Source organism: Petaurus breviceps, unplaced genomic scaffold, assembly GCF_028583685.1.
Source record: "Petaurus breviceps papuanus isolate PSGF00001 unplaced genomic scaffold, PetGlider_PUasm1.0 90994, whole genome shotgun sequence".
In the NCBI taxonomy this organism is placed as follows: domain Eukaryota; kingdom Metazoa; phylum Chordata; class Mammalia; order Diprotodontia; family Petauridae; genus Petaurus; species Petaurus breviceps.
The window spans coordinates 10,978,529-10,998,627 of NW_027187393.1; the positions used below are offsets into that span (position 1 = coordinate 10,978,529).

At 39.5% G+C, this 20,099-nt stretch overlaps 1 protein-coding gene across 4 annotated transcripts in view; it reads right to left on the reverse strand.

Annotated features, from left to right (window-relative positions):
• Positions 1–20,099, reverse strand: part of LOC138153502 (polyamine-modulated factor 1-binding protein 1-like) — a 356,085-nt gene extending 335,986 nt beyond the window's left edge. For 3 of the 4 annotated variants that reach the window (XR_011166394.1, XM_069077640.1, XM_069077639.1), the window contains exons 1-4: positions 19,997–20,099; positions 17,748–19,257; positions 16,428–16,471; positions 15,836–15,924 (exon numbers count right to left, since the gene is read on the reverse strand). Coding sequence is in view for 2 of the 4 variants with exons in the window: in XM_069077640.1 (XP_068933741.1) it covers positions 15,836–15,871 (36 nt within the window). In the remaining 2 variants the exon portion in view is untranslated. The remainder of the gene's footprint in view (positions 1–15,835; positions 15,925–16,427; positions 16,472–17,747; positions 19,258–19,996) is intronic. The other variant, XR_011166395.1, reaches the window with a different exon arrangement.

Below are 20,099 nucleotides of genomic sequence, written 5' to 3' on the forward strand. Positions count from 1 at the left end.
GAGAAGAAACATCATTGTTCTATTTCTGTACTTATTTGGAAAACTAGTATTTTTTCATTAGGAATAAAGATAGGTTATAGTTTCACACACACATACACACACATATTCTTTTGACCATTATCACCTTATATGCTTAAGCCTTTTAGGTTTTTTTTTTTAAACATAAATGGATGCTACATTTTTTTTTTTAAGCAATTGGAGTTAAGAAACTTGCTCAAGGTTACACGGCCAGTTATTTCTGGGTGTGGTGCTAAGTATCTGAGCCTGGATTCGATCCCTAGGTCATCCTGACACTGGGGCCAGTGCTCTTACTCGCTGAGCCACCTGGCCACCCCTAATGGATGCTACATTTTGTCAAGTGCTTTTTTTTGTTCTGTGTATTAATATAATCATAGTTTTTTTTTTTCCTAGAATAAATTATGCCAATTATTTTCCTAATGTGCAGTCTTCTTTTCTGGAATGAACCACAATATTGGATGGTCATATTGAAGTTTTTGGAAAATACTGTTGTATCTTTTTTGGTGAAGATTTTATTTAATTTTTTTACATCAATATTCATTAGTGAAATTTGTCCACAGTTATCTTTATCTGCTTTATTCTTCCATGTTTTACTTATTGTAATCACATTAGTTCCATAAAAGGAGTCTAGTAAAGCTTCTTATTTCTCTGTTACTGAAAATAATTTTTGTAGCTAAAATATTAGTGGTTTTTTAAACATTCAGTAGAATTAAATTATAAATCCATCTACACCAAGGTTTCATTCTTCAGTATTTCATGTATGTTTTTTTCAAGTTTTCAATTTTTCTTTCTCAAACTGGCTGATTTAAAATTTCCATTTTAGTTTAGATATTTATAAAGACTCTTGCCCTAGTAGCCCTTTGCCTCACTCCTAAAAGGTGTGAATTTCCTTTGACTTTGGCTGGAATGTAATTTGGAATAGCAATTTCTGATAATTTACCTTATTACCTATCTGTTCATTATGAATTCACTTTGCTCATTTTTGATTTTGATAATGTGATTTTCCTCCTTTTTTTTTAAAGATGTTAGCTAATGGTTCATTGATTTTATTAATCTTTTCAAAAAGATATCTCTTATTTTTGTTTATCAGTTCCATGGTCTTTTCATTTCTGCCATTTTTTAAATCTCTCCTCTAATTTTCGAGACCTCTTACTTTAAACTTATTTTGAAGTTGTTAATTTACCTTCTAGTTTTTAAAAACTGCATGCTACATTCCTAAGGTCATTTTCTATTTTGTAATTATATGTTGTAGGAGAAATTTTTTTTTTCAGAAAACTACTTGAGTTACATCTTATACATATCAATATGTTGCCACATGTGATTTTTTTAAACTTTTGTTGGTATGATATTTTTATACACCCAGTTTGTTTTTAGCCTCCTTCATTTAGATCTCCCTCATTTGGTCCTTTTTCCTTTACTAATCCGTATTTTTATGTAGTTTTGGTCTATAAATATTAAGTTTGTTATTTCTACCTTTTTACATTTATTTATGTTTTAAATATTCTTATGTGAACTTGGGAATATTACTTAATGCTTATCCATAAAATGAGGGGGTTGTAAAGTTACTTTCAGCTCCAAATCAATGACCTATGATTTGTAATTAGGTGACACAATGGACAGAGCACTGTACCTGGAGTCAGGAAGACAAGTTCATATCTGGATCCAGATACTTACTAGCTGAGACCTGTATTTTTATTTATTTATGGAGAAAATTGCTATGAATTGTTTTCTTACTCATCCCTTTATACTTTTTTAGTTTTATTAGGCAGTTTAATCATTCACCTGTAGGGTTAAAATACTACATATGTGTTTTCTTTCATCAAATTATTTTATATCTTTCTCTTTAAACCAATATTTAGTCTCTGAGGTTTGTTTTGCTGATATGACCTAACCTTACATCTTATACAAAGATATGACCTTGGTTACCAACCCCTACCCACTCTCTCATCAAACTCTCCTTCCCTCATTACCCTTTCCTACTCCCAAATTCCTTGAGATTTTTGTTCTCTTCTATGATTGCTTTTTCTTTTATTTTTTTGTCCTCTCCCTTTACTTTTTTGTGAAGAGACAGGAGGCTGATGTCACTGGTTTGGAGAGTACATGAAGAATAAGGTGTAAGAAGACTACTAGAAAGGGGGTGGCTAAGTGGTGCAGCGAATAGAGCACCAGCCCTGGAGTCAGGAGGACTTGAGTTCAAATCTGGCCTCAGACACTTAACATGCACACAGAAAAACCTAGCCGTGTGACCTTGGGCAAGTCACTTAACCCCCAACTGCCCTACCTTCCCCCTCCAAAAAGAAAAAAAAAAGAGTGGAAAGGTAGAAGGGTTATAAAAGACTTTGAATGCCAAACAGCATTTTTGTGTTTGATCTTGGAGGTGATAGGAGCCACTGGAATTTATTGAGTAGGAGGTGTGTGACATAGTCAGACCTGAGCTTTTGGAAAATCACTTTGGTGGTTAAATGGAGGATGGATTGACATGGGAAGGGACTTGAAGCAGGCTGACCCACTAGCAGCTATTGCAGTAATCCTAGTGTGAGGTGATGAGGGCTTGTAGTAGAGTGGTAGCAGTGTCATAGGAGAGAGGGGTTGTATTGGAGAGATGTTGCAAAGGTGGAACCAACAGGCTGTCGCAGTAGATTGGATGTGGGGTTTAAGAGACAGTGAGGAGATGAGGACAATAGCTAGGTCACAAGCCTAGGAAAGTGGGAGGATGGCGGTACCTTAGACTATAATAGGGAGGTCTAGAAGGGAGTGGGGGAAGACGTAGGAGGAAAGATGGGTTCAGTTTTGGGCATGTTGAATTTAAGATGTCTAGGACATACCCAGTTCAAGATGCTTTAAAAGGCAACTGATGATGTAAAGCTAGAGGTCAACAGAGAGATGAGGGCAGGATTGATAGATTTGAGAATATTTGGCATGGAGATCCATGGGAGTTGATGAGGTCATCAAGTAAAGTAGTATAGAGGGAGAAGTTAAGGGGGCCCAGGGCAGAAGTCTTCCATCCAAAGACCTCAGCTACTTAGATAAAAACTATTTTACAAAAACTGCTTGGAAAATTGGACAGTAGTATGGAAGAAGTTAGATTTAGACCAGTATCTCACATCTTATACAAAGATAAGCTCCCAAAGAGTATGTGACCTAGATAAAATATAATAGATTACATCATAAACAAATGAGAGAAACATGGAAAAAATTGCTTATAAGATGTTTGATAGACACAGGAAAAGTTCACAACAACCAGGGATTAGAGAAGATCACAGAGTAACTTTGATTACATAAAATTTAAAAGTTTTTGCATAAACAAATCTAATAAAGGTAAGATTAAAAGCAAATAATTAACAGGGGAAAAATAACTTGGCAGCAAGCTGTCTGATAAAAATCTTATTTCCAAGATACAGGGTGCCTCAAAAGTCTTTTGGGCAAATACAAAATCTGTTTGGCATTCAAAGCTCTTATTCCCTATCATGTACTCTTTGAAACAGTACTCTGGTCTCCTTGCTGTTCCACTTGTTTTTGGTTTCAACATTTTCTCTTCTTGTTTCCCATGTCTGGAATGCTCTTCCTCCTGGCTTCCCTGGATCCCTTTAAGTTTCTTCTAAAATCTTTTTTTTTTTTTTTTTTTAAGCAATCGGGGTTAAGTAACTTGCTCAAGGTTACACGGCCAGTTATTTCTCGGTGTGATGCTGAGTGTCTGAGCCCGGGATTCGATCTCCAGGTCATCCCGACACTGGAGCCGGTGCTCTTATTCGCTGTGCTACCTGGCCGCCTCATTTCTTCTAAAATCCTATCTTCTACAGAAAGCTATCCTCAACTCCTCTTTGACCCCAAAGTCTTTTGGGACACCCTCTATAAAGAACTGATGAAAATTTTATAATAAGAACCTTTCTCCAATTGATAAATGACCTAAGAACATGAACAGGCAATTCTCAAGGGGGAAAAACCTCAGGCTATCTACAATCACATGAAAAAAAATGTTCTAAATCACTACTAATCAGAGAAACTAGGTTAAAGCAATTTTCTGAGATTCCACCTCATACTCATCAGAGTAGCAAAGAAGAAAAAAGAAAAGAAGATGATTAATTTTGGAGGGACTGTGGGAAAACAGGCACTTTTCCTGTTGTTCTGCTGTTAGAGCTGTGAATGGGTGCAGCCACTCTGGAAAGTAATTTGGAATTACACGCAAAAAGTTACCAAACAAGACGTTCCCTTTGACCTAGCCATAACACTGCTAGGTCTGCTCAAAAGAGATCAAAGAAAGATGAAAAGATCCTATATGTGCAAAAATATCGATAGCAGCTCTTTTTGTGGTGGCAAAAGGATATGGAAGACAAAGGTATGCCAATCAATTGAGAAATTATTGAGTAAGTCATGGTATAGGAATGTGGAGTATTATTGTGCTATAAGGAACGAGGATATAGAGAATTTCAAAAAGACATTGAAACATGTGTTTATATTATATTGAGGACTTTTGTAAAATAATTAAGAATGAAATGAGCAGGAATGAACAAAACTAGGTTAGAAATTTATACAGTGGGGGCAGCTAGATGGTGCAGTGAATAAGAGCACTGGCCCTGGAGTCAGGAGAACCTAAGTTCAAATCCGGCCTCAGACACTTTACACAAAATTAGCCATGTGACTTTGGGCAAGTCACTTAACCTCAATTTCCCTACCTTCCCCTCCCCCAAAAAGCAAAAACAAACAACACCCCCCTCCCGAAATTTATACAATAACGGCACTGTAAAAACAAGCAGCTTTGAAAGCTGTAAGAATTATGATCAATACAATGACCATTCATGATTACAGAGGACTGATGATGAAAAATACCATCCATGACAGGTGATAGATTTATGGTACAAAATGAGAAATCTGTTTTTTTGTTGTTGCTATTCAATCACCTCAATTGTATCCATCTTTTCATGACCCCATTTGAGGTTTTCTTGGCAAAGATACTGGAGTGGTTTTCTAGGTCATCTTATAGATGAGGAAACTGAGGAAAACAGGATGAAGTGACTTGACTAAGGTCACACAGCTAGTAAGTGTTGGAGACCACATTTGAATGCAGGTCTTCTTGAATCCAAGCCTGGTATTCTATCCACTGCGGTATTTCTCTCTCTATATCCATTGTGGAAATTTATTTTACTTGACTATGTAGATTTGTTATAATAAAATTGTTTTTCTTTTCTTTTCTTTTTTCCACTAGTGTGGAGGATGGGAAGGAGAGAAAATAGATTTCAGTTCATTTAAAAAAAAATAGAAAGGGAAATGCTACAGATGTAAAATGTTGCATACATTTTTAGATGGGGTCACTGTATTATTATTTTTACTTTTTTTTTTACTTTGTCACAAGCAATCTCTCACAAGCTGGGAATGATTTGTAAATGTTTGTGATATAAAAATAAAAAATTAATATATCTTAAAAAATATGACATTCATTTTTAATGCCCTTTCCAAAATATGTTGATTAATCCAATTCTTTTCTTATTCTTTTTTCCTTCTAGAATACTCTAGAGTCTCTCATTCATGTATTGTATTTATACATTCTTTAATTTCTCTATGACCACTGTTTATGATGGGGCTTCTGGGAACCAAAAACTTCACTCTCTCCTTTAACTGTTCTCCTACTAATACAATTATAGACCCTTCTCTTGCCTTACCTTCATCACCACTGTCATCATTGTCTCTCTTTGACTCTTAAGAGCTTCATTCTGAGGAATATTAATTCATAGAGTAGGCTGTGGGGTGTAGTGGGAATGCTTCAGATTCAATCCTATTCTTTTCCCTTTCCTTCACTATCTCTCTTTCTTGATGTCAGAATCCTCATTCTTGATCTATGTCTCTGCCCACTCATCCTCTGAGATTTTTATCCCTAGACACCCAACCTAGAGAAGGAAGTAGTCCCAAGAAACATCACCCCTGCTTAGAGAAGATACTTTTTTTCTGAGGTGTTCAATCTCTCTGTAAGATTCCTATAATACCTTCCTACTTCTGGAGGAACATGACCCTAGAGTCACCCCCTCTGTGAATGGAATCTTGTTCCTACTCATGTATTGTGGACCTGGCCAAAAACACTCTATCCTGGTTCTCACAAAGCCTCCACAATATGGCAAGTAATTAAGAAAATCACACCCACCTTACTTATTTTTTTAAAATCACCTCTGCCTAGAAGATGATACTTTTCTGAATCCTTATGGTCCCTTGCTCACCTGAGAGATTTTCCTTTGTACTACCCCCCTCCCCTATTTGGATTTATTAATGAGGAAATGTGTTTTATTTATTCCAGAGGTATCAATTCAATCCTTCCCTGCTCCTGAAAAAATTTTTAAGCCTCTCCCCTTTTGGCCCTTATATTCTTTGCCCATAAAAGTTGTCTATGTCATAGAGTAGATGCTTAATGCATACTTGTCAGATTGGATCAGATTTAACTTTAGCTTCTGCTTTCAATGACTTGGGCAATTTTCCTATATTATTCACAAGTTTTTAAAAAAACTATGTTTTCCGGAAGACCCGTAATCCTTAGATTGTCTTTTCACATTCTCCTATCTTCAAGCCCAATGTCCTTGTATTATACAACACTCATGTCTTTTTCCAATCTTGTGTCTTTTGATTATTTAATTTTTTCTGTATTTTTATATCCCAAATCTGTCGTTTTCCTTTTTTTTTTTTTAAGAGAAACTACCATTTTGGAAGGGTTTCCTTTTTATTCTACATTCTCTATCCTTTTGTCTTATAGATTTCTTACTGGAAAGCACTAACTTTCCTAATTTCTATACCAATTTATTTTATTTCTTCTTTTAACTCTTTTATTGATCTTCTGAACCACTCTGGAGGTTCTTGCAGTTACTCTTGTGATTTTGAGGGATCTCAAGTATTATAATACTTGAGTAATATAACCCTTCCTTGAGGGTTGTTAGCTTAACTTCCTTTACTTTGAATTGCTTATTCTTATAGATTTTATATGATTGTACATATATAACCCATGTAAAATTGCTTACCATTTTAGGGAAAGAGGGAGATGAGAGAGGGAGGAAGAAAATTTGGAACTCAAAATAAAAAAAAAGATGTTAAAAATTACCTTTACATGTAATTGGAAAAATAGAATACTATTTAAAAGGAAGAAAAAAAAGAACTTATTCATTGTGTTGACTATTTTTCTAGACTTTTTGCTTATTTTCTTTTCTATATCAGTCTTTATTCATATTTTATGAGGTTTTTTTTTTTCATAATGCTCTTTGGGTAATTTAGCTTATTATTGGGAGTTCCTTTCATTCTGTTATAGGAAACTGAAACAGGTTTAACACTTTTGGAACCCTCTCCAATCTACTACTAAATGTTCTCTCTAGATCACTGGGGTTGGTGAGTTCTGAGACTGACCCCTTCCTTTGTATACTGTTTTACTGTGAGGCTACCCACCTCTTCTACAATGCCCACTGGACTGTTACTCATAGTTAAAAAACTTGCTTTCATCTTAAATCTTTTCCTTTCCATTCCCATTCCTTCCATCTTCTGGATATCACTGAAGCCTGACTCTCTCTTGATGACAACAGCCTCCCTGGCCACCCTTTCCAGCATTGGTTGTACTTTTGATCATTTCCCTCTACTCACTGGTCAAGGTGGGAAAGTTGGAATATGTCCTGCTCCTCGTTTCTACTTCTAGGTTCCCCCTCTACTATCATTACCCAGTCACCTCTCTTCCTTTGAGGTTTCCTCAATCTGTATCTACCACTCAATCAAAATTCTGGTTGCTCCTTGAGTACCAACATTCCCTTCTCTCAATGAGGTCAGTGACTGGCTGATGTTCTTTGTTCCCTTTCCAACTCCTATACTCATACTTATGGGAATTCGGCGTACATATTGATACTCCCTCAAATCCTCTAACCTCACAGTTCCTCAACTTTCTCATTTCCCATGACCTACTTCTCTACCCTACTTCAGTAACGTATATGCAGAGATATGTAATACCCATTATTTTGCCGTCACCCACAAATGCCCCACTTCCCTGTACATGAATTCTGAAAGTCCCATATCTGATCACAGTCTGTTGATATCCTACCTCTCCTTCAGTCTTGCAGTCCCAACTCCTCTTCTTCACCTTCAATGGGACCGTCAATCCTTCCATCGCTCAATTCTTTGCCAGGCCACCATCTCTAATTAGTTCTATTCCACTTTCCCCATCTTGACTCCTTGGTGACCAAGCTCAACTCTATATCATCTTCTTCTCTGGGGGTCCTTATTCTATCAATGATATTGCCCTGATAAATCTCAGTCTTAAATTGCTTCCACCAGCCCATTACTAACCTGCTGCTGGATAAAACTGGATGAAACCATGATGACTGGGTCCACTACAAATTTATTTTATACAATTTCAACTGAGCTCTCACTGCTGCAAGACAAATCTACACCTCCCTCATAAACTCATTATCTTACTCACCATAGCAGTTTTCTAAAGTGTTTTTATACTCCTTAAATCTCCTCAGGTTCCTCTTCCTTCTACCCTTTCAGCTGAAGTTCTTGCCTCATCTTTCACTGAAAAACTTGAGCCTTTAAAGGCTCTTTCTTTTTCCCTCATGTTTGCTAAGAGTTGCCTCTTCTCCCCTCATCTAACATCACCCAAACACCTCCTGCCACTGTAGCCTCCTTCACTAGTGGACCTTCTCCTTGCCAAGGCAAAACCCTTTACAAGGGATCCCATCACATCTCATCATCTACAGAAGCTTGCTTCCTCTATTTATACCCACTTACTTATCATCAATCTTTCCCTGTTCACTAGTGCCTATAAACATCCTCATATTTTCTTCATTGTCCAAAAACTCACCTGATTTACCCATGCCTACTATCATCTCATGTCTTCTCATAGCTCTCCTCCCTTTTGTGGCTACATTTCCAGAGAAGGCTTTCAACAATACATCTCTCTCTCTCTCTCTCTCTCTCTCAAACTGCTCACTCCAAAGTTGTCAATGATCTCTTTCTTAATTGTCAAATCTAATGACCCTTTTCAATTCTCATCCTTTTTGACCTCTCTTCAACCTTTGACACTGTTGATCGCTTTCTCCTTTTCTCTAGGTTTTTGTGACACATCCCTTGGTTCTCCTTCTACCTGTCTGACTGCTCCTTCATTGTCTTCTCTTGCTGGTCTTTGTCCAGGTCATGACTGCTAATGGTGGGTATCCCTCGGGGCTCTGTCCTAGGATCTTTTCTCTTCTCCTTTTATACTATTTCACTTGATTATCTCATCAGTTCCCATGGATCCATAGGTCATCTCCATGCTGATGATTCTCAGATCTACTTATGGAGCCTAACTTTTGTCCTATCTTCAAGAGTCACATTTCCAATAACCAGTTAGACATCTCAAACCACATGAACCAAAGATATCCTTAACTCAATGTCCCAAACTGAATTCATTATCATTCATCCCAAACTTTCCCCTCTTCTGAATTACTCTGTTACTGTCAACAGCACCACCTCCTCTCAGTTCCACAGATTTGAAAACAAGGTGTTATCCTTGACTACCCACTTAAAAATTAATTAATTAGCTTTTAGTTTACAACATTCAGTTCTACAATCCCTTGAGTTGCAAATTTTCTCCCTCTCCCTCTCCTCCCCCCCCCATACCTTCACCATCTACCCACTTTTTCTGACCCTCTCCCACATATCCAATCCATCACCTTCATACCATTTCTAATAGGTGCTTCCTTCTCTTCTCTGACACAAATGCCATCCTGGGGCGGGTCCTCCTCACTTTATGCCTGGACTATTGACATCACACCCTTGCTTTAACTCTCTCTCTGCTGTATGTTGTACCTTTTAACTCTTCTTACACCTCATTGACTTTTTTTTCTTTTCTTTTTTTTTTTTAAAGCAATCAGGGTTAAGTAACTTGCTCAAGGTTAGATGGCTAGTTATTTCTGGGTGTGGTGCTAAGTATCTGAGCCCGGATTCGATCCCCAGGTCATCCTGACACTGGAGCCAGTGCTCTTACTCACTGAGCCACCTGGCTGCCCCTACCTCATAGACTTCTTATACCTCATTCCCCTTCAGATACCCTGTGATGCAGTGACATTAGCCTCTTCCTCCAGAATTCTGTGGGTTTTCAGTGACTCTCCCCCATGCCTAGAATTCTCTTCCTTTCTCATGTCTGTCTCCTGGATTCCTTCAAGTTCCAGCTAAAAACCCAGTTTTTGCAAGAAGCCTTTTTTTGAGAGCAGGCACCACTTTTTGCCTTTATTTGGATCCCCAGTGGTTACTACAGTTCCTAGCACATAGTAGGCACCTAATAAGTATTGATTGACTGAGCTCGTTGAAGGCAAGGATTATGTTTTTCTCATCTTTCTGTTCTCAGTGCTTGGCACATAGCCTTAATAAAGGGCACACGGTACTTAATAATTATTTGCTGACCTAAATTGCAGTGAAGTTTGATGTTGAAGACTTGGATCTCTTCTAGCTATTCTGCCCAGAATCACTATTGTTGTTCATTTGTTTCAATTGTGTCTGTGACCTCATTTGGGATTTTCTTGGCTTTTGGTTTTCTTGGTTTGCCATTTTCTTCTCCGGCTCATTTTACAGATGAGCAAACTGAGGAAAACGGGCTGAAGTGACTTGCCCAGGGTCATACATCTAGTAAGGGTCTGAGGCCAGATTTGAACTCAGAAAGATGAGTCTTCCTGATTCCAGGCCTGGTGCTCTCTGTGCTGTGGTGCCACTTAGCTGCCCAATAGGTCCCTAATTATCAGTCAAAGTCCTTACAGGCTGAAGGTAGAAATGAAGAATGAAAATTATTCCCTTGCCAGATGTGTAAACTGACATTTCTGCATCCTGATGTAAGTCCCTGAGCTAAAAACTTGGACTATAGACAAGTACCCAGATATTAGGTAACAGGGCTTTAAAGGCAGGAACAGGAAGCTGCTCCTAGTTATGGCAAAGTTTTTGTTCCAGAAGGAGAAGCTGATCTTTCTACTTCAGCTCTTACAGTGGCTACACATAGACAAGGCTTGCTAAGTTAGTCCATGGTCATTGTCTTAATGGTAATTACATGCTTGAGGCTAGGCCATCCAATAGAATCCCTCTGAAAGTGAAGAACAAGGGACAGGGAGAAATGGGGGTGGGGGCTGGGGAGAGAGTCTGGAGACAGTGAAATCCTATTAATGGCAAAGCTATGCTGTTAACCTAATAAAACGTTAAGATGATTAAAAAAAACCCTCAGGTACTAAATGGGGACAACGGAATCAATCATCGGGGACAGCAACATTTCTGGGAAATCCCAGCGCCAAATGACTCTTGCTTGATTCAGTTTCCTTGAGGATAAATGAATGACACCTACCTGTTCTGCTTAGCTCATAGGGGTGGTTGTGAGATGAGATCAGATAATACATGAGATATTCACAAAGCATTGAGTGACTGGGATGTCTCTTAATTTTATTAATTTCCTTTTTTCCTGGAGTATGGCAGTGAGCAATCCTTCCACACCACTACCGATGCGCCCTAAGGCTCCATGCTTCCTACACAGGTCTAGGAAGAGTACACCCTTATCTTGACATCAAAGCCATATCTTTTGGAGGCTGAGGTGGGAGGTTGCATGATACCATAGAGAGAAGGCTGGCTCTGTGGTCAGAGGAGCTGGGATCAACTCCCACCTTTGACACTGTGATAAACAAGAATCTGCAGTCTATGGAGTGAAAGAAGAGATCCTTTAAGGGTTACAAAGTTCTTTTACACAAGCTGTCTCACTTGATAAAGTAACCCTGAGAGGTTCCCTTCCAGCTCCAACCACCTGATTTGGGACTGTAGGGTTATATCTAGTCTAGCACCCTATAGATCCTCCATAAAAGTTTTATAATGCACAAACAGCATCTCCTTAGCTAAGGGACTGATTGCTCGCAACACCTTTCAGTCTGGGGGCACAAATCCTGCACTATCTTATCAGTTGTTGAGCTAAAAATGATCTTTTAGGGCAGAGATATTGGAAGATTTTGGAGACCATTTTAGTCTCACTTTTCATTTTGCATAGGAGGAAACTGAGATAGAGGAATTGGTACAAGATCTCAGGATTGGAAGGGAAAACTTGTACTTGAACATGAAAAACCTCCCTCTGCTGGCTCCCTCCTCTAACAAGGAATCAAATGACTTTTGCTTGGAGACTTTGGTGGGGAAAGAGATTACTTCTGTTCTCCTTCTGCATTACACTGTCAGGAGTTCCCCCCATTCCTCTCCTATTGAGCTTAAATCTGCCTCCCTGAAGCTCCCACCCAATACTTATGGCTCTTCCCTCTGGGCCTAAGCAGAACAAGGCTAATACTTTCTCTATACTAAAACCAACAGCTTTCATACCCCTCTCTTTACCTCCCAGCTCCCCATCCCCCAAACTTTTTCTTTCCCAGACAGAACATCCCCAGCTCCTTTGACTAAATTTCCTAGGATGAAGTCAAGGCTCTTCTCTGTCTTAGATTCCTTCCTCTGGACACTTTCCAGGTTGTTAATGTCCTTCCTAAATTAGAGAGGTAAAAACCGAACTCAATATTCTCGATGGCGTCTGACCAGGGCACAGTAGAAGTGCAGGGGCACCATCAACTCTGTTTTCTGGACAATATCTATTTCAGTGAAGCTCAAGATCCCATTACGTTTTAGGGGTCAGTCACATTGAATTTGTCATTCTTGAAAAACCTCAACTTTTTCAGATGAAAAGCCATCTATACCTCTACCATCTTGAAGATGTGAAATTGATTTTTTGAACTGAAAGGTAAGATTTTACATTTCTATGTATTCAATTTTACCTTCTTATAGTTAGCTTAATATTCTAGACAAAGTGTTCTTAACGTGGGGTCCAAGAATAGATATAACAATAATAAAATTAACATTTATATAGCACTTTAAGGTCTGCAAGCACTTTACAATTATTACCTCATTTGATTCTCACAACAACCCCAGAAAGTAGGTGCTATAATTATCCTTATTTTACTGATGAAGAAACTGAATAAGCTTGAGGTTAAATGACTTGCCCAGGGCCACACAGCTAAGGAGTATCTGATGTTGATTCAAAATTAGGTCTTCCTGATTCCAGGCCTGGTGTTCTACCTAGCTTACTTAGATTTCATGGGATCTCTAAACTTGGATGGAAAAAATTACATACATCGTTATTTTCCATTAAACTTTAACTGAAATTTATTATTTCCTTGAGTTATTTAAAAACGTGATTCAGAGAAAAGGTCTATAGACCTCACCAGATTGCTAAAGGGATCCATGACACAAAAAACCTCAAGAACCTATAAGAATACAAGATTTATAGGAGGGCAGACTACTCTGTCAGCTATGTCAATTGTAAGGTCAAATGCAAAGGGTTGATCTGTTCTGCCCTGATGGGCCAATTGTAGAGACACAGACTCTCAGAGTCAATGCCAGGATTCAGGATAAAGAAGTGCCCATTGGTTGTGTAAGTGTAGACTTCTTAGGTTAATTAGGTTGTTTAGGGGAGTTTACTCATGAGACTCAGTCTGTAGTAGCAGGAGGACAGAATGGTGGATCCCCATATCAATTCCAAGTCAGGCCAGCTATTATATAGAAACAGAACAAAGGCATGTTGCCAGGGATGGCTTAGGGTCCCACGTGAGCTTTTCCATGAGATAATTGGAATGGAGAATAACTGGCTGGTGACCTGATGCTGTAGTGTTAGTAAGCAGCAGAAGTTGGGTTGGCTTATGTTCTATCAACCAGAAAGTCCTATAACCAGCACTTCTATGTGCATTGGTGGTATGCTTTTCCTCATCACGATGACCTCAAGGCACTAGCAGATCATAAAGGGCCTTCTGAATCATTAGAGAAGTATTGGATGCTGAATCATCGAGTTAGGTTTAGCATATTTTTGGTATTAAGTATATTTTATTGTATTCTAAAATTTAGAATACAGAGATGTCAAACATGTGACCTACAGGCTATATGAGGTCCATAATACTCACAGTTGGACACATTGTACCTTGACTCCAACATAGTGATGTCATTTGGGTCCTCTTTGAGAATGAAAGACAGCATCCAACCAACCAACCAACCAACCAACCAACCAACCAACCATTATTATTGTTCAGTCATTTTAGTTGCGTCTGATTCTCTGTGACCCCATTTAGGGCTTTCTTGGCAGAGACACTAGAGTGGTTTGTCATTTCTTTCTCCAGTTGGTTTTACAGCTGAGGGAACTGAGGCAAACAGGGTTGAGTGACTTGCCCAAGGTCACACAGCTAGGAAGTGTCTGAGGCCAAATTTGAACTCAGGAGGATGAGTCTTTTCACCATTCTGGCCCGACCCTCAATCCACTGAGCCATCTAGCTACCCATAACACTCCTGAGTGAGGTCCAAATCAGGTTAAAATGAAATTGGGAAATAATTAAATAAACAAAAATATAATAAACATAGATAAGGTTAACATATTTTCTAAGTCAGTACGTGGCCTACAGAGATTCTTATGGAGAGTTTGGTGGCCCCCTTTTCTATTTGAATTTGATGCTGTTATTCTAAATGATTTGTACACTGGTGATCCATGTGTGGAATATGTCACATATACTATTTATGAGATACTAGACCACCATATGCAAGGGGCTTATATTCTTTTAAAAGAGGTATATAATTCCATCTTCTTTTTTCTCCTGCTGGGGATGGAGGTTGATTGCTACTGACTTGGTGTACATACGGTACGTGTTGGGGGCAGACATATTGGCAAGATAGTGTATTTTCATTGGCATACAGGGCAGTTGCCTCTGATGCCCTGACTCCTTACCAATTTACGAACCCAATGCCAAATGAGAGAACTGGTGCCAGCCCACGTTCCCTTACAGCTCTGGGAAGTCAGTACATGTTCACTCCCTTCCCAGGTAACAAGTTGAGAGTATCATTCAGTTAGTGGCTGATCAATGTCTTCTTCTCCATATCCCCATCCAACACCCCTTCTATCCCAAACACTGACAGTCAGTAGCAATCAACCTCCATCCCCAATAGGACAAAAAAGAAGATGGAATTATATACCTCCTTTAAAAGGATATAAACCCCTGGCATGTGGTGGTCTAGTGTCACATAAATAGTATATGGGATTCACTCCCTCTTGACTACAATAGGTGATTAATCCAAACACTTTACTTCCCTGCCATGATGGACTCAGAGAGCATTTACTATACTTCAGATACTTCCCAACTGTTACAGGAATGTAAATTTTTAAGATCTTCCCTGCCCCTAGGTTAAGTGCATGTGGAGCCTGTGGTGGAACACTTGTTTTTCAGGAGATACTTTGTGATTGGGCAGTGGGTCAAGAGGGTTGTTACATTCTCTGAGCCAGGAGAAGGCTATATAAGGCCTGATGGGAGACTTTGTTTTGGGGCTCACTTTGAGAAGTGTTGTGTGATTTGACCAGATGAGACTCTGGGCAGCTGTTGAACCCCCCCACCCCCACCCCCGCCGGCTTTGAAAAACCCAGATGTTGATGCTTCCCTCTCTGGTAACTGACTAGGGATGGATGTAATGGTCAAGACAGTAGGAGGCCTGTCTGCTCGATATGTTTTTCTGTTTTCTTGTAATTTCTGTCTGTACACTCTGAAGTTTGGGGTACTGACTTTCCTCTGAACAAGGTAAATGATATGTTTGATTGATTAAAGTAAGCTTGCGAACCCATTTTGAGTTGCTTTCCTTTAGCAAAGCAGATCCAAGAACCTGTGTTGGCAGCCACCCTGGGGATTCTGGGGTGCTTGCTGTTACACCAACCAGAATGGACAAGAGAGCATTCACTATACTTGTGATTGGGATTGTTGAATTCCTAATGAGATGAGACATATCTTTAGATCCTTACCATATTCATCTTCGTCTCTAGCCTCAGATCTTCCATGGCAGCGTGCAGCAATCCTTTTATTTTATCATATTATGAGTCTTGTCATGCACCTGAAAAAATCCCATGATTTGAGATAAGAAAATTAAAAATAAATCATCCGCCAAGGATTTTTAGGCTTTCATTCTCTCATCTAGATCTAGGTTTCAAGAACAGGGTTGGAAACACTTTCTGAAGTTATCAGCATACTTATCTGTCCATCTGTTTGTGTTTTCCATAGCATCAGCCATTGAATTGTTGTGTTTACGAGGTATGGAGCATACCTGAAAACCTTTTACAAAGTGCTTAATGTAAATCATCTCATTTGATCCCCTTTATCTTATAGGGCAAATTGTTCAAATGTTATTGATCCAATTTAAGGATGAGAACATCAAGGCTCTAACAGGTTCAATATTTTGTTCAAGGTCACCCCCTCGGAAGGGGCCAGGGCTGAGATGAGAACACACATAGATATTTGGATCCTAATTCCAGTGCTCCTTCTGCTATATAGAACTATTTCCCTATGTATTACATTTACAATTTCTAAGATTAGATGAAATTTCCACCAGACACTTACCAGTGAAATCAGTTCCAGAAGTGAGACCCAGTAGAATATTCACCCTATTAAAAACAAACCATCACATCACCCACACTCTCACACAGACTGAGAGAAATAAAGAATGTTGGTGATTCTGAGCTAAACAGCTAGAATTTAGAATGTTTTCTGAAGCTGGATTCTGACCGGCGGCATTGTCTCCCCTCTGAAAGCATCATGACAAGTAGATGCATTATGGGATGGGAGGGGTGACTTTTGCCTGCCCAGGCCAAAGACTAAAAGAGAGATAAGTACAGTGGTGTGGGAAGAGAATTTGGACAGGAGTGAAGAGACCTAGATTTCAAACCATGCTCAGTCAATAACTAGCTGGATAATCTTGGGCAAATCACCTCCTGTCTGTGGGCCTACTTCTCTCATCGGTAAACTGAGTGAAGCAGACTAGATGATTTCAGCCCTTTCCACCTCCCACATTCTAGGAATCTATGAACCTGAGATATTTCAGGAGGAGAAATTTCCATTATTTGAGGTGAGAAAGAATTATAGGGGATGAAAGAGTCATCCTGGTAAAATTACACTTTTCTCAGGGCAAATTCAGCATTTTTAGGAGCTCATTCTAAAATTAAATCTTCAATTTTCTTAGATGACTACATCTTGTGTAGATTCTTTGTTCTAAAGTAAGGATGGAAGAGCTCTTCTCCACATTATAATATTCTCCTCCATTTAACAAGGATGCAGTTTGGGTGACAAACATGCTTTTAGAGTGATAGAATTCACAAATTCACAAAGGCATGGAGTGCCAATGCCCCTCACCTCTAAAGATACCCCAGGTACGAGAGACAAAGCAACTGGCAAGGCTACTTCAATAATAACAAAAAATGACAACAGTTATTTAACATCCACCATGCACTAAGTGATTTACAAATATTATCTCCTCTAATCTTCACAGCAATCCTGAGACTTAGGTTGCCATTTTACAGTTGAGGGAACTGATTCCACTCTTGGCAGCACTGAGAATTGTGTTAATTCTCAGCAGGAGTAGACAAGACAGAAAGACTTTATGAAGGTAACACTCAGAAGGTTTTATGATAAATCTTTGAGAAGCCATTGGCAATAAAACTAAGAGTAATCATTTTTGTACAGCTGTAGCATGGCTTTTGCAGAGAGATTCAAATCATTGACCTACAGATCTAACTCATTTCTGTATCATCCCCAGCTCATGAGTCTATAAAGGAAGGACCTTCATACGGTTTGCCCAAGGTCCCTGGATACTGTGACAATGTTGGCTCTTTATCCTGCCATTAAACAGGTCAATCTGTCTCTTCTCAACGTCTTTTGACTTACTTCTTCCTGGGCAATCTTGGGCCTTCCTATAGGACAGTTACTTCCATATGCATCTTCTCTTTTCCTTGGTTCTTCTCCGATGCCTGCTCAATGTAGGGGGCCGGTATTTCTCTCATATTCATCAGATTATTTACATCTTCTTCCCTTTGTGACAGCTGTGCCCCAGGGGGGAAACAGCGCCATACAATTTTAGCAAAATGTTTTTAAAATCTAGTCAGCAATGCCGTCATGTCTGATGCCTTTTCAGCTTAGCCCTGGCCTAATGTACCTTAAGGGTTCTCAGTCTTTCACTTGTTGAAATGGCTCTAGGGCTCTGTAATGAGAATGTAAATTTTAAAGATGTTTTTCAGTAGATACTTCTTGATTGGCCAGTGAGTCAATAAGGTTGTTACATTCTCTGAGCCAGGAGAAGGCTATATAAGCCCTGACGTGTAGCTTTGTTTTGGGACTCACTTTGAGAAGTGTTCTGTGATTTGACCTGAATTCTGGGAAGCCGTTGTTGAGAGTCCCCCGGCTTTGAAAAACCCAGATGTGGAAACCCAGATGTTGACTGGGTATGGATGTAATGGTTGGACAGTTTGGAAAGCTGTCTACTTGATCTGTTAATGTCTTGATAATACTGTCTGTATATTCTGAAGTTCAGGTGCTGACCTTTTTCCCCTGAACAAGGTAAACGATACATATCTGACTGATTAAAGTAAGCTTGTTAACCCATTTTGAGTTGCTTTCCTTTATCAAAGCAGATCCAAGAACCTGTGTGAGCAGCCACCCTAGGGACTCCAGGGTGCTTGCTGCTACAGGCTCCAAGGACAGTCATAGGGATGAGCCTAGGGTTTGCTGTGCTCAGCAAACAGAAGGTGTAGACAAGGGTGTCTTTGAGGAGGCAGGATAGTTGAGACTTAAGTGCTGGTCTTGACTCTGCTACTAGCTAGATGTGTTCCCTCAGGCCAGTTACTTCTCTTTGACTGAACCTGAATTTCCTCTTCTGTAAGATGACAGGGTTGGACTTCTATGGTCCCCTCCTGCTCTGTCATTCTTTGGTTCATTCTGAGTCCTGACTGCTTGGAGCTGACTATGTGAGAACCTTTGTGGAAAACTGACAGGAGGTATATTGAAGTCACCATTTCCTTTCCCTGATCTGTGTCTGGTCATGGAAAACCAGACTGTGGACTGGAAACTTTCTTGGTGAGACTTGGTGAGGAACGTATAATGCCTTAGGAGGCACTTTGGTCATTGTTTGGATGAGGCTTCTTTTTCCTTAGGGGTACATCTACTGCAACAACTAGATGTTCCTGTCTACAGGTCGGGGGCATATGCTGGGATTTGTATGCTCAAGATTTCTTCTAAGCTTTCCACTACAGTCTAGGTTGTCCTCTTGAAAGGCAAGAAATAATAATAATTTTGTTGTTGTTGAGTTGCGTTTGACTCTATGATCTTGTGGCCCACACTGTCCACGGAGTTTTTGTGGCAAAGATACTGGGGTGGTTTTTTCCATTTCCTTCTCCAGCAGCTGGTTAAGACAAACAGAGGCGAAGTGAATTACCCAGGGTCAGAAAGTTAGTAAGTATCTGAGGTCAGATTTGAACTCAGGTCCTTCTGACTCCAGAATACTTTATTCATTGGTCTGCCTAGCTGCCATAACAACAATAATGATGGCATTTATATAGCAATTACTGTGTGTAAAGAAGTCACTGTGCTAAGTGTGCTTTACAAATATTATCCTATTTGATTTTCACAACAACCTGGGAGGTAGAGGATATTATTATCTCTATTTCACAGTTGTGGAGACTCAGGCAGACAGAAGTTAAGTGACTTGCCCAGGGTCACACAGCTATTGTGTCTAAAGACTAATTTGAACTCAGGTCTTGCTGGCTTTTGGCCCAGTGCTCTATCCATTGTGCCATCTAGCCAATCTCTCTGTAGAAATGATAGCAACCACGGATTTAGAGTTATAAGTGACCTCAGTGGCCAGCCAGTCCGACTCCCACATTTTACGGATGAGAAAACGGAGACCTGGAGAGGTCATGTGATTTGTCTAAGGTCACATAAATTTTAGAGGCAGAATTCAAACCCAAGACTTCTGATTGCAGAGTCAGTGTTCTTTCTACTGTATTCTGATTACATTGCCCTAGCATAATTACATAGGATGGAAAGTTCCTAAAAGGTCCTAATCTCTCCAATGTTCTGGGCAGAATCCAGCCAACACCATTAAGGAAGGTGCCTCCTTCTCTGACCCCTGATGGTCTCACCTTTTCATAATATTCCCCTTCCCTTCCTGCTATGTTGTATCTCCAGGCTCTCCCTGCAGCATGTTCCCCTCCTCTGGGATCCTTGACTCCATCCCAGCATCTC